General features: G+C 39.3%; 1 protein-coding gene across 2 annotated transcripts in view; it reads left to right on the forward strand.

The window, feature by feature from the left end:
* med16 (mediator complex subunit 16) overlaps window positions 1–8,299 on the forward strand; it is a 31,145-nt gene extending 22,846 nt beyond the window's left edge. Inside the window, exons 10-14 of one of the 2 annotated variants that reach the window (XM_020533957.2) lie at window positions 1,001–1,134; window positions 3,234–3,426; window positions 6,616–6,832; window positions 7,550–7,633; window positions 8,042–8,299. In XM_020533957.2, the coding sequence (XP_020389546.2) occupies window positions 1,001–1,134; window positions 3,234–3,426; window positions 6,616–6,832; window positions 7,550–7,633; window positions 8,042–8,168 (755 nt within the window). In that variant the 3' untranslated portion in view covers window positions 8,169–8,299. Of the gene's footprint in view, window positions 1–1,000; window positions 1,135–3,233; window positions 3,427–6,055; window positions 6,157–6,615; window positions 6,833–7,549; window positions 7,634–8,041 lie in introns of those variants that run through there. The other variant, XR_007265149.1, reaches the window with a different exon arrangement.
* The last annotated feature ends 5,521 nt before the right edge of the window (window positions 8,300–13,820 follow it).

The following is a 13,820-nucleotide window of genomic DNA, read 5'->3' on the forward strand; positions in this document are numbered from 1 at the left end:
GCAAGATGGATAGAAAACTAGTTACAGAAGAAAAGCAGAGCAAGGGTTACGGGTAGTTACTCAATTTGTCAAATAGTTAGTATTAATAATCAATGATTGTTTAATCACTGTTCATCTTTTGCATTAACAGTTTGGACTTGAAGTACAAGTTCAGATTTATGGATGACTCTAAGTTGCGATTTAGTTAATGTGGAGGAAAACTGCAACAAACATAAATGCAAGGTAATAGATTTTGGTAGGAAGAATAAGGAGGGTGCATACTCTTTGGAGAACAATGTCTAACTGGGGTCAAGCAATCCTGTTAAGGTAAGGGAGAAACTATTTTATGTCATCACGTACAATGGAGAAGAGGTCAACATGCCAGATATCTCAAAGCATTCAATATTGAGTCAAGGTCAGGAGCTTGTATAAATTTGCATAAGAAAAACAACAATGAAGAGGAAAATAGCAACAAAGAGTGGCGGAGCCCCCAACCAAATGATTTCCATAGAAAGTCATAATCCTAATTTGCTGGTGACAGAAATAGAGGTAGAAGCGTATTAGAGTCATAGTCATAGAGATTTACAGCACAGACACAGACCCTTCGGTCCAATTCGCCCATGCCGACCAGATATCCTAAGTATATGTAGTCCCGTTTGCCAGCATTTGGCCCATATCTCTCTCAACCTTTCCTATTCATATACAACATTTAAAAGGCATCTGGATGCGTAAGTGTACCAGGCTCCACCACTTCCTCTGGCAGTTGATTCCATACATGCACCACCCTCTTTGTGGAAAAAGTTGCCCCTTAGATCCCTTTAAATCTTTCCCCTCTGACCTTAAACCTATGCCCTCTAGTTTTGGACTCCCCCACCCCGGAGAAAAAACTTTTGCCTATTTACCCTATCCGTGCCCCTCGTGATTTCATAAACCTCTATACTAGAAACAAAAAGTATGATTAATGTTTCTATTCTTTAAGTGACCAGTTGTTTAAAGGATCTAACTGATACATTCGTTTCAGATATTGATAAAGTTATGATAAACCTGAAAACTGAAGAGTTTGTCCTGGATGCTTGGGTGTTACAGTCACTTCAGCAGCTCATACAGTGGGTTGGAGACTTCGTGCTATACCTTCTGGCTAGTTTGCCAAATCAAGTGAGTATAGCCCGAATATAGAGTGGTATACTTAAATATTTCTGTCAAAATAGAATTCATCACAAGAAAGAGATCAAAACTTTTCAGAATGTTTCCCAAAGATTAAAGGCTGCATCACCAATAATTTTGCAGAAGTTAACTGAGCAAGATGTTTACTCTCTCAATTCGAGAGTTTCATTGTCTGAAAGTGAAACCGTTCCTCCAATTAGGAACCACGACAGAGGCTAACTGATGATGTGTTATTTTGCTACTTGTAAACATTATTTTGTAATGGTGCTGCATTACTTTACTGATTTTAATGCCAATTTATTCCAAATTTTGTGCCTATTTTGTTTATAAAAATGTCATTTCTATTCTTTGTCATAGCAAGTCCATTGAAAAAGATATCTATTGCCTTTTTAAAATTTGGTTTGATCATCCATTAGATGAATATTGGATCAAAACCACATGAAAAAGATTGAGGAGCACTTATAGCTTGTTAAAATAGGCAGCTTGTGTTGCTTACCCTTTGCAGCATATTTTTAGTTCCTGTGATTTTTTTTTAAAATGGTGTTTTAGATGAGAATTCAATATTTGCGTGCCTAAACAATATGCACGGCATGCCTACAAATAACCGATGACAGATGTGGGGTTTACACAAAAAGTTTACAATTGGGCTACCCAAACCATTATGTCCTAGGCATGAAACTTGAGAAATGCTGATCAGTGTAGAAATATTTCTTGAACATTGAGAAATATGACATTTCCGTTCCATTATTAGGTATTCTAATATTCAGAGATAGCAAGAACTGCAGATGCTGGAGTCAGAGACAACACAGTGTGGAGCCAGAGGAACAATTCTGATAAAGGGTCCCAACCCAAAATGTTGACTTTCCTGTTCCTCTGATGCTGCCTGACCTGCTGTGTTCCTCCAGCTCCACATTGTGCGGTAATATTAATGTAGAAGGCAAAAGTATGGAGAGCAAGTAGTAAGATATCAGTGGTAGTTAGATTGAACAATTATGTTGACCTGCTGTAGCATTACTATATTTACTTAATCAGAAAGAAATCTGTCAGTTTTTCCTCCTTTTCCCCCCTTCCCCCTTATTCCAGCAATTACATGACTGAGGAGAGTGAGTTTACATAGAACGTACAACACAACTTAACCTTTGTTGAAAATTATGCTACATGTGACCTTCTTCCTAACCTTATTTATGTATCCTCCTGTTTTCTTCTGATTTGTAAGTACATCTATGGCATTTATCTCAACTACATTTGTGAATGTAAAGGAGGCTGATCATGCCTGAATATGTTGGATTTGATGCACCGTTTGGTATATTCCTCTCTTCCTTTTCAAATTAATGTATATCTTATTCAAACTACTCTCACTTGATCTGCATCTAGTATTAACTGCTTTTTGGTTCATCAATTTTAACAGTTGCCAGGTGCTATTTAATCTGATTTTAAAAAAAAAAATCCCAAAAGGCCTGTGGATGTTGAAAATCAGAAACAAAAACACAAATTGCTGGAAAAATTCAGCAGGTCTGGTAGCATCTGTGGAGAGAAATCAGTTAACGTTTTGGGCACAGTGACCCCTCTTCAGAACCGTTCCGAAGGGTCACTGGACCCAAAACGTTAACTCTGATTTCTCCACAGATGCTGCCAAACCTACTGAGTTTTTCCAGCAACTTCTGTTGTTGCTATTTAATCAGATCTCTCTTTTGAGCTATTCCAGTGACCTCAACAATAGAGGACACATGCAGTCTTTCAAAAACCCTGCTATTGATTAAGAATGAAAATTTCCCAGATCTTAGTATCCTGAGGGTCAGGAGGTTCCCCAGCTGTTGCTGGGCTTGTCTGAAATCATAGTTCACTGTAACAGAATGGAATAGATTCTGAGGTGAAAATAGTTACTTCCCATATAGTGATATCTGCGCAGCACAGCAGGGAAGGGAGTAATACAAAAAGATGATCAAGGCAGAGTTAGCTCTACGCGACAAAAATAACAACAAAATAACTGTGAAGAATATCTTTTGAAAAACGGTCCTTCCTCCATACTTTGCCTTTTCATACCAGTGTGTGCGTTAGTGTCTTACTGGTGTCTCAATCTGTATTTTCAGGGTTCTCCAGTTCGGCCAGGGTTTAGTTTCCTCCGAGATGGCACCTCGCTTGGAATGCTCAGAGAACTAATGGTGGTGATCCGAATATGGGGTCTCCTTAAGCCTGGTTGTCTGCCAATATATACTGCTACATCTGACACCCAAGACAGCATGTCACTGCTCTTCCGACTGCTCACTAAACTCTGGCTCTGCTGTAAGTTCAAAGCATGTATCTGGCTTCCTCAGCCAGGTTTATTTGTTTGTTTCTAACTGGGGTAGAGGCAAATTACGTATGTTATTTAGATAAGATTGGGTTGGGGTAGATGGTAATCACCTGTAAACATTAGATCAAAGTCACCCTACGTGTTCCAATAAAATTAGTATTTGAAAGTGAAGGAGGCAGAAAACAGGAAGCAGTTTGCTTGATTTGTCATGTGGGATATGTTTGAATTGATCATTAAGGAGGTTTGGGCACTTGGAAGAACTCAAGGTAATGAGGAAATGTCAGGATGGTTTTGTGAAAATGAAATTGTGTTTAACCAATTTATTAGAATTCTTCAAAGGCATAGCATTCACTGCAGATAAAGTAGAGATGTTGACATACTGTACTTTGATTTCCAGAAGGTGTTTGACAAGGTTCCACATATGAGGTTATTGTGCCAATCAGAAGCTCATGATGTGGAGGGTAATATAGTAGCATGAAAAGAAGATTGACTGGCTGGTAGAAAACAGTTTGTTTTAAATGGTTCTTTCTCAGTTTGGCAGGATGTGATTTTCACAATTTATATGAATGATTTAGATGAATGTATCAAAGACTTGGTAACTAAATATGTAGATGATACAAGAAACATAGAAAAGCACCTTGAAGTTGATATAACAAGAATGCAGACCACTACAGACAGATTAAGTGAGTAGGCAAAAATCTGGCAAATTGGGAAAATGTGAAGTTGCTTTCTTTTGACAAGAACAAAAATACAGTATTGTTAAAATGGTGAATGACAGCAGCATTCCAAGGTGCAGGAGATAGGTCTTCTAACGCAGATCAAAGTTAGTATAGAGGTACAGTAAATGATTAAGAAGGGTAATAGAATGTTATACTTTATCACAAAAGGAATTAAGCTTAAAAGTAGGGGTGTTATGCTTCAGTTATACAGGGTTTTAGGGAGATCATATATCAAATACTATGTGTAGTTTTGACGTCCTCCTGTAAGGAAGGATTTAAATGCGTTGTAGGGTGGCGGTTCAGTTAAGTTTTACTCATTTGATACCTGGAATAAGTAGGTAGTCTTATGAAGCAATATTGAATTGCCTAAGTTTGATTTCTTTGAAGTTTAGAAGATGGAGGGAGGAATGATTTGGTTTAGGTTTATAACGTCCTGAACTATCTTGATGCGATGGATGTGGAAAAGCTGTTTATTCTTGCAGAGCAGGTTTGATAAGATCATGACTGATCTGTTTGTGGTTTGAATTCCACTTTCCCATCCATCCCAGTAACCTTAGATTTATTCTCCTAATAAGAATCTATCCACCTCAGTCTTTAAAATATTCAATAACCCTGCCTCCTCCACCTTCTGAGCTGAAGGCAAGGTCAAACATAATTGTTAAGATGAAAGTAGGTTGAGTCGCTTGCCCAAGAAGAATCTGATGTTATCAGGCTTAGATGGGAATGTAGACTTTGGAAACAAACAGATCAGCCATGACCTTATTGAATGGTAGAGCAGCCTTGAAGAACCAAGTGGTCATCTTTAGTTTGTGTGTTAGTGCATAAAGCAAGACAATCCAATTCAGAAAATCTGTGTCTGCCACTTTAATCCAAAACACTATTGAATCATTTTGATTGGCTACTTAAGGACTGGCTCAATGTATTCAATTGCATTATGTCCTTTAATACTAGTTTCAGAATGTGTTTTGCTGGATTTGTTTAAAGTTTGCTATAAAAATTACTGAACTTCAGTTTAATTTTCCAAATAAGTAAACCTGAACTTTTTTTTTTCAAACTTATGGATGTTCATACACTCCTTACCTGATACGAAATGACAAACTAATTGTGGTATATTGTTTCCCCAAGAGGATATTAATTTACTGTTCTGACTGTAGAAATAATTGAGTCTGTAACACAATACTGAAATAAGATCTAGCATTCAAAAATAAAGCACTATGTCAGTATGAGGTCTGAGATTAGCTTTACCTTTTATTGATTGGTTTGTGAAATATTCTCCGCAGATAACTTAAAACAACAGTTCTGACGTTTGAATGATAGTGATTTGATATGATACTTTGGCATTGCATGTCCTTAGCTTGATTCCTGCTCAGACTAAAATAATAGGCTGATAAGGGTGCTACTATGTGAGCTGGATCTGTGTATCTCATGAAAATGGACTCATAGTACAAGAGAGCGCACAGGATTTTGATAAGAGTCAAAGAAAAAAATAACAGTTTCTGAAAAATGGTCGTCTGAAATTGAAGTGAAGTTGCATTGTTGGGATATAGTTAGAAGCATCTAGCCATAAATCTAAGTCTGAAATTTTTTTAAAACACAAATTAATTAATTTGGAGCTTTGATTCACCACGTTTTGAAACTTCAAGACTAGAACTCGGCAAATTTAAATTGAACGTAAGAAATAGAAGCAGGACTAGGGCATTCATCTCCTCAAGCCTGTCCTATCATTCTATAAGATAACAGCTGTTACTCTAGGCCTCCACTCCTCTATTTCAATACTTTGTGATCTAGCTTCCACAACTCTGGGGTAGAGAATTCCAGACATTTAGTATCATCTGACAAATAAATTCCTTTGCATTTCAGTTTTAAATAAATGACCCATTATTTTGTGACTGTCCCCTAGTTTGTGATTTCCCCCACTAATGGAAACAAACATTTGGAATGGATATGTGCAGGGGGCACATACACAGACTCGCTGACCTAACATGTGAAGGAATAGAAATGGTAATCAATAATACAAATTCTTGCTAACTTTGTTTATTATGGAGCTCTGTATTTTTGTAGCCATAAAGGAAAATTCTCATGTCTGGTAGCTTATGTTGTCTTCTTGCCAATAGGCTATTGTTTTGGAGCTGAAAGATGCTTTTCAATGGGTGCACTAGTTAATGTCCACTCTTTTGTCAAGGACAGAGTATAATTGAGTTGAAACATTACTGGGACTGCAGTAGCTAAGATTAAAGTCTGCCTAATTGGTGGAAGGTGAATAGCTACCCAGAAGGAAAAAATAATATTTCCTTCATCTTCGTAAAAGTTTCCTTTTTTAATGATGACTCTCTGTACTTAGCTTTTAATATTATGTAATATTGTAAACTTTGAATGCACAAAAGTCCTAATTAGCAGTTTAATAAATAAAATAAAGTTGCTTTTTATAAAGTCTAACGCTTCTCACAATACTTTTTTCAGGTAGAGATGAAAATCATACAACTGAACCTGATGACAATCTTATAGATGAATGTTGTCTGCTTCCCAGCCAACTGCTTGTTCCCAGCATGGACTGGTTACCAGTGAATGACGGAATTATTGGCAAATTACAGAGTAAACAGCTGTTAAAACTGCAGTTTGGGAAACCAATCAGTGTACCCAGTCACTTTGCAACCTCTCAGCTTGATATTTTTGCGAGGTAATTTTCCTATCTTGCTTTTTAATGCTCACCTGGCTTTTCTTATCATGCTGAGCTTGCCTTAATACCATAATGAATGGTTTTGCAAGCTTCTGTATTAATGTCTAAATGCACTAAATAATGTTGAAGAAATTTATTTGAAAACAAACTTTCTGTTGATAAATGATTTTTTATTCACCTGCTGTCATACATGATGATTTAGCAACTGCCTCAGCCAAATATTGGGCTGTCTGCAGAGAATCCGAAGTAGCATTGATGATCAACAAGACCTTCGCATTGTAAACGTTTTCTTTGATTAATATTGTTATTGAAGTTTGGAAATAAGCTTCTCCTAGGATGCTTGGTTGAGATTCCAGAATGAAATCTTGCACTCCTTATATGTGCTCAGTCCAAATTCTTGGCATGACGAGGAAGATGGAGGATACTTAAATCTGTTCAATAACTGAACCTTCCTTTGCTGCAGTTGTAGATCTGTGCCCAGGCTGGTGGGAAGCCATCTTTAGTAAACTCCATGTGGATAAATACAATCCTGTTCAGAATAAACACTGAATCATTTCCACTGATCAGCCCAAGCAAAATGTTGAAGCACCATAACGGGTTTAAACTTTGTTTTCCCAATAAATTGCAATGCATGTAAATAAACCCCACTGTATCACTGTGTCGTAAGTATTCCTTGTGACAATACTTAATATGCTTTCAACTTCATGTTACATGCAGATCACCAGGGTATCAGAAAATGGACAACTTAAGGAGACTTAATTTAGGAGTATGTCCAACAGAAGAAACCAAATCCTGTACTAGGTAAGCAGCAAATAAATTAAAAGGCAATTTATGTAGGATTTTAATTTGTTTACCTGTACAACTGAGCGCCTGCTTAATGTATGCACCAGTGATGGTTTTTCATAGATCCAGCTGCTTCATTTGTCAGAATTCTTTCTTATGATGGTTACTATACATTAAAATGAAGTATAATTATTAAGTCAAGTTGCCCACAAGATCTCCCCACATTGCTCTGACTGTGAATCTGTCTATTTAATATGCTTCCTGTATATGGCATCAGTTTGGTGATGACTCTTAGCTTAACTACAATATTTGCAGGTGATGCCAATGCAGCAAAAGTACTGTCCATTTGTGTGAAATGTGTTTGACTTGGAGTTTGATGTCTCAGGGTTAGAATGGGATGACTGAAGCCTTTTTCCTTTCAAACAGATGTGGGTGCAACACCATGCTGAAATCGCCAAACAAGTCGACTGCAGTTAAACAATGGGAACAGCGGTGGATTAAGAACTGTCTGTGTGGGGGGCTGTGGCGCAAAGTGTCCATTACTCTGTCCTAAATAGTCTTTGTTACAAAGACAACACAAAATATGCATTTGAAGATATCAGTTGGAAAATTATCAGATGTCAAGGATTAAAAAAACTAGAAATTTGATAGAATTTTTATTATAATAAATGAATTTGTTTCGTAGAAGACTTTGTTTTTTTGGCTATTTTTCTGATTTCTCCTTCACTTCCATTTTTCTCTTTCTTTCCCTGACCCATTAATCTATGCCACAGATTTCAAGATTTTGTTGATGTGAAACTTTTAAATTGTTAATTTTGAAGTAGGGATGGCAATAAGCCAAGCATGCTCTGCTATTCCATAAAATCACGATTAATCTGATCGTAGCCTCAATACCTTGTTAGTCTTTTTGCACCTGGGTTACCACTATCGCTGTAAACTCCTCCAGAGATAAATCCTGCCATTCCTTTGATCATCTTGATTTTCAGAAGAAACTGAGCATCAGCTGCTCTTAAGACAACAGCATGTTCAAGAGCCACTACCAGCAGTTCACCACTCTGTGAAAGCAAAACTGCGCAGGAACACCAACAAGGATGGCAAACATTAGTCTGAAATTGAGTCTACAGGCATTGATGCAGCTACCTGCATATGACAGACCAAGTGTCACCAACATCTTGGGAAATCCCAAAAAGTTATCTGACACCTCTGCCAGCAGGTGGTTGAGCACCTGCAACATCACAGACTAGGAGGAAACCCCAATTGGTTGCCAAGAAGTTTTTAGTGTTCGTTCATTTTCATGCTTTCGTTCATTTTCATGCAGATGATCATTTCAAGGAGCCAGTGACAACAGAAAGGTAATAACAATACTAACTGGCAGTAACAACATTTCCCAGGGAAGGAATGTCACTTAGATGAATAACCATTAAAAACTTACCATTAAGATGCCAACACAATTTAAAGGCAGTGTATAATGCATATACAGAGAGTTGATGAGAAGAAAACATTGCTAATGCGCGAGAACAGTTGTTTAGGTAGTGAATAACTCAAAATATACATGATAGTGCATTTTTTTTTAAGGGAATGTTTGAGATAAAGGAAAAAGTGTACTAATGTGCCTCCTAACTTGTCATAGTCATGTAACCTCTACCATGAGGCATTTACTGAGGGCTGCCATCTTGTAATCTAACAACTGACACAATACAGATATATCGTACTGCGCAAAATCGCAACAGTTAGAACAATGAATAGTGCAACACAGGAATGGGCCCTTCGGCTCTCCAAGCCTGCACCAACACGTTTTGCCCTTCCAAACTAAAACTGTCTTTGCTGACAGGATCCATATCCCTCCTTTCCCTTCCTCTTCATGTATTTGTCAAGGTGCTTCTTGAGTGCTACTATTTTGTCCGCTTCCATCGCCTCTTCTGGCGATGCATTCCAGACCCTTACCACCCTTTGTGTGGAAAAACTTGCCTCGCACATCTCTTTTAAACTTCCTCCCTCACACCTTGAACCTGTGTCCCCTAGTAATTGATCTCTCCACCCTGGGAAAAAGCCTGATAATTCTCACTGTATCCATGCCATTCACAATCTTTATAAACTTCTTTCAGGTCGCCACTCCCCCCTCAACTTCCTGCATTCTAGTGAAAACAAACCCAGTCTATCCAACTTTTCTTCATAGCTAAAATCCCCCATACCAGGCAACATCCTGGCATACCTTTTCTGTACCTTCTCCAAAGCATCCACCTGCTTCTGATAGTGTGGTGACCAGAACTGTATGCAATATTTCCAAGTGTGGCCTAACTAAAGTTCTATAAAGCTGCAGCATAACTTGTCTATCCTTGTAGTCAATGCCCCTTCCAATGAAGGCAAGCATGCCAAAGGCCTTTTTACTACGTGATCTACCTGCGCTGACACAGTGATCTGTGGACCTGCACACCAAGATCCCTCTGCATATCAATACTCCTAAGGGTTCTGCCATTCACTGTATAACTTCCATTGGTACTTGACCTTCAAACATGCAACACTTCACATTTTTCCAGATTAGACTCCATCTGCCGTTTTTCTGCCCATGTCTTCAGCTGATCTGTATCCTGCTGTGTCCTCTGACAATCCTCCTCACTATCCGCAACTCCACCAATCTTTGTATTGTCTGCAAACTTACTAATTAGGTCAGCTACATTTTCCTCCAAATCATTTATGTAGATCACGAACAGCAGAGGTCCCAGCACGATCCCTGTGGAACTCCACTAGTCACAACCCTCCATTCTGAAAAATGTCCTTCCACCGCTACACTCTGTCTCCAATAACTAAGCCAGTTCTGTATCCAACTTGCCAGCTCCCCTCTGATACCATGTGACTTCACCTTTTGTACCAGTCTGCCATGAGGGACCTTGTCAAAGGCTTTACTGAAGTCCATGTAGACAACATCAACCGCTTTTCCCTCTTCAATCATGTTCATCACCTCCTTAAAGCACACTGTTAGTGAGGCACGACTGTCTCCGCACAAAACAACGCTGTCTATCGCTAATAAGTCCATTTGCTTCTAAATGCATATAGATCTTGTCCTCAAGTATCCTTTCCAATAATTTCCCTACCACTGATTGAGACTCACAGGCCTGTAATTTCCAGGATTACCTCTGTTACCCTTCGTAAACAATGGGACACCATTGGCTATTCTCCAGTCTTCTGGGACTTCACCTGTAGCTAAAGAGGATACAAAGATGTCTGTCAATGCTCCAGCAATTTGCTGTCTTGCCTCCCTCAATATTCTGGGATAGATCTCGTCAGGACCCAGGTACTTATCTACCTTAATACTTTTTAAGATGCACAACACTTCTTCCAGCATTGTGAATTCACCTTTCTTGTTCCTGAGTTCTACTCATAGTTCCAATGTCATAGTTCCAAGTATTAACCAAAGCTCTAAGTTCATCTACCTTGCCTATTATACTTCTCGCATTAAAACGCATGCATTTCAGACCAGCTCCCTTGCTCTTTTCAACAGCATTTCAACAGTTAGGGTCTTGCATTGTACAGTTTCAATGGCTGTGTATTCTCAATAAGTGAAGTTCCAGAATCATGAAATGCACAACTGCTCAGACTTCCCCAGTACCTGCCCATCTCTACCAAAGAATTGGTGAAACACCTCAGGTGCTTGTCTGTTGTTTCACTTCCTGTTGGTGCCCCTTGGCAGCAGCCTGTATCCTTGAGAAGAAGGGCCATCTAGACAGAAGGTGATGTGCCTCATTCCCTTCTCATCATTGATGCTGGGCATCTATGGGTAAACCAGCAAATTGCAGGTCTGAGCTCACATCCTGCATCACTGTACATTCTGCTAGACCTAGGATTCTAAGCCATGTGCCACCCTTTCCATGGAGGCAGCCAAGCTTTGAATGCTGGAGCTATCCAGTACATAAATGATGGGTGGACTCCATCTTTCATTCAGTGTCTGGTGTGAACCTTTGACATCCTTGCCTGATGTTTTCCTGCTTGTCTCTGCAGATTTGGTATATCAATTATGGCCAAATCCTGATCCATTTCTTCTGCATGGGGCAGAACAGCTGCTTTGTCTGGCAGTCCTCTTGAGTGTCTGAAACCTTGGGCTTTTCCTCCTGCACCATCTGTGGACATATATTAATGATGTGCTGATCAGATTGACTCCTTGAGTGTATTCTAGTTAAAGTATCCAGTGAATTGAAAGAGGGTGTGGATATATGCATTATTGGTGGGTTGTCTGAGGTGTCAGAGACTTCATCCTTAGAGGTGCTTGAGCTGGGCAGCCACTGTGCCCACTTTAATTTGGCTGCCTGTTGACCCTCATACCTGTGGAAGAAGAGAGGGAGAATTAGATGAAGAAACACAACCACTTATATAAAATAAGTAAAGGGGAGACACGTGGTGGTTTGACTTGAGCGTCACCATGCCTCAGACGAGGGGCAAGGTTAAGAAGGCAGGACCTTCACAGTGACCTAAGCCAGTGCAGGAACTTTACATAGCGGAATGTAAAAATGTGGCTGCATTTTTGAGGAAAAATCATGTTGCTTACTGGCTTCTGCCATGCCTATCTCCTCATCAGCGCAACATGGTCTTAATTTTCAGTTGCAAGCTCATCCGTATTTCTTCAATGCAGTGAGGACGTGGAGATAAGGAAGCCCTCTGCCAGTTGGGCCTTCTCCTTCCTCTTGTGCATGAGGCTGACCTGCAATGTGAGAAAGAGAAGGTTTAAGTGTGATGGGAATGTGTGCACAAACAGTTGAACGTGCATGGGCTTGCTAGATGATGAGCTCTCTCCTGTGATTAGGAAGTGCATGTACCTGTTAAGTATTAGTGGAATGGCAGCATAATGTGGGTGTGAGCCCTTCAGTGCATGTTAGGTTATGCATGTAATGGTGAGCTGGGCATGTCTTTTTTCTTTATTCTTTCACAGGATGAAGCCATCGCTGGCTAGGCAGCATTTATCGCCCATCCCTAATTGCCCAGAGGGCAGTTAGGTGTCAACCACAATGCTGTGGAACTGGTGTCACATGTAGACCAGACCCGGTAAGGATGGCAGCTTCCTTCCCTAAAGGGCATTAGTGAACCAGATGGGTTTTTCCTGACAATCGTCAATGGATTTATGGTCATTATTAGATTCTTAATTCCAGATATTTATTTATAATTTATAATTCCAGATACTTATGTATTTGCCATGGCAGGATTCAAACATGGGTCTCCATGACATTACCTGGATCTCTGGATTAACAGTCCAGCGATAATACCATTAGGTCATCACCTCCCCTTCCACGTGACATGGTCTACACAGTCAGACTGAGTAATGACCCTGAGGGTTAGGACGCAGTGAGAAGATGTTGGCAGTTATTTTTACAGAGCATAGCAGATCAATCATCCTCTTTCTTTAATGGTTCCCAGTGCATTGATATCTTGGAGTTGCTAATGTTTGCAACCTGGGCCCAGGCCATCCAGGTATAAAGGGAGGACCTTTTCTGCCCTTCACTGGGAAAGGCTTTCTTTCTGATCCAGAGAAGCTGTATTCAGTGTGACATCATAAAAGCACCGTGTGACGCTTGGAAACATCTCTGGCCTAGGGGGTGTGTGGCTCGCAGCAAGCGGAAGAATGCAGGAATCCCTTTAAAGATGGTGCCAGAACCTTCAAAACTGGGAAGTGCTGGGTGCAGGTGAGACTGTCTGGCTGGCAGCCACATGTGATTTACTGACTAACTTACTATAGAAGCCACTTGCATACAAAAAGAGCTGAAGAGCCAATGATAGCTCCAAAAAAAAACTTGTCGTGGGCCACAGTGGATGTGACACCATACCTGAACCCCAAAATGGAAAACTTGACCCTATGTCAATAACGTACACAACATTTCTGAAACTCAAACAATAATTGCACCACCTAGTCATAGACTCTTATATTTATTAATGAAACACCATGCAAACTATTCATTAAAGGGCAAATAGGTGAGAATAATATTTTACTGCCAATATAAAAAAGTTAGATAGTAACTATTAACTATTGTACATATTAGAAAATGTATACATTGCTCAGTTCTATTATTCAGTACAATTACACAGGAAAGAGTTTTGCTTTCAAAGTAAGTAACCCCTCTTCCCACAAAAACATTATACATAAATCACAAATTAATATGCTTTCAATTTACATTCAGAATTGTATAGAATGTTTAAATGAAGTTAGACATATTCACTGAGA

The sequence above is a fragment of the Rhincodon typus genome, chromosome 29 (assembly GCF_021869965.1).
Source record: "Rhincodon typus isolate 14 chromosome 29, sRhiTyp1.1, whole genome shotgun sequence".
NCBI lineage: Eukaryota > Metazoa > Chordata > Chondrichthyes > Orectolobiformes > Rhincodontidae > Rhincodon > Rhincodon typus.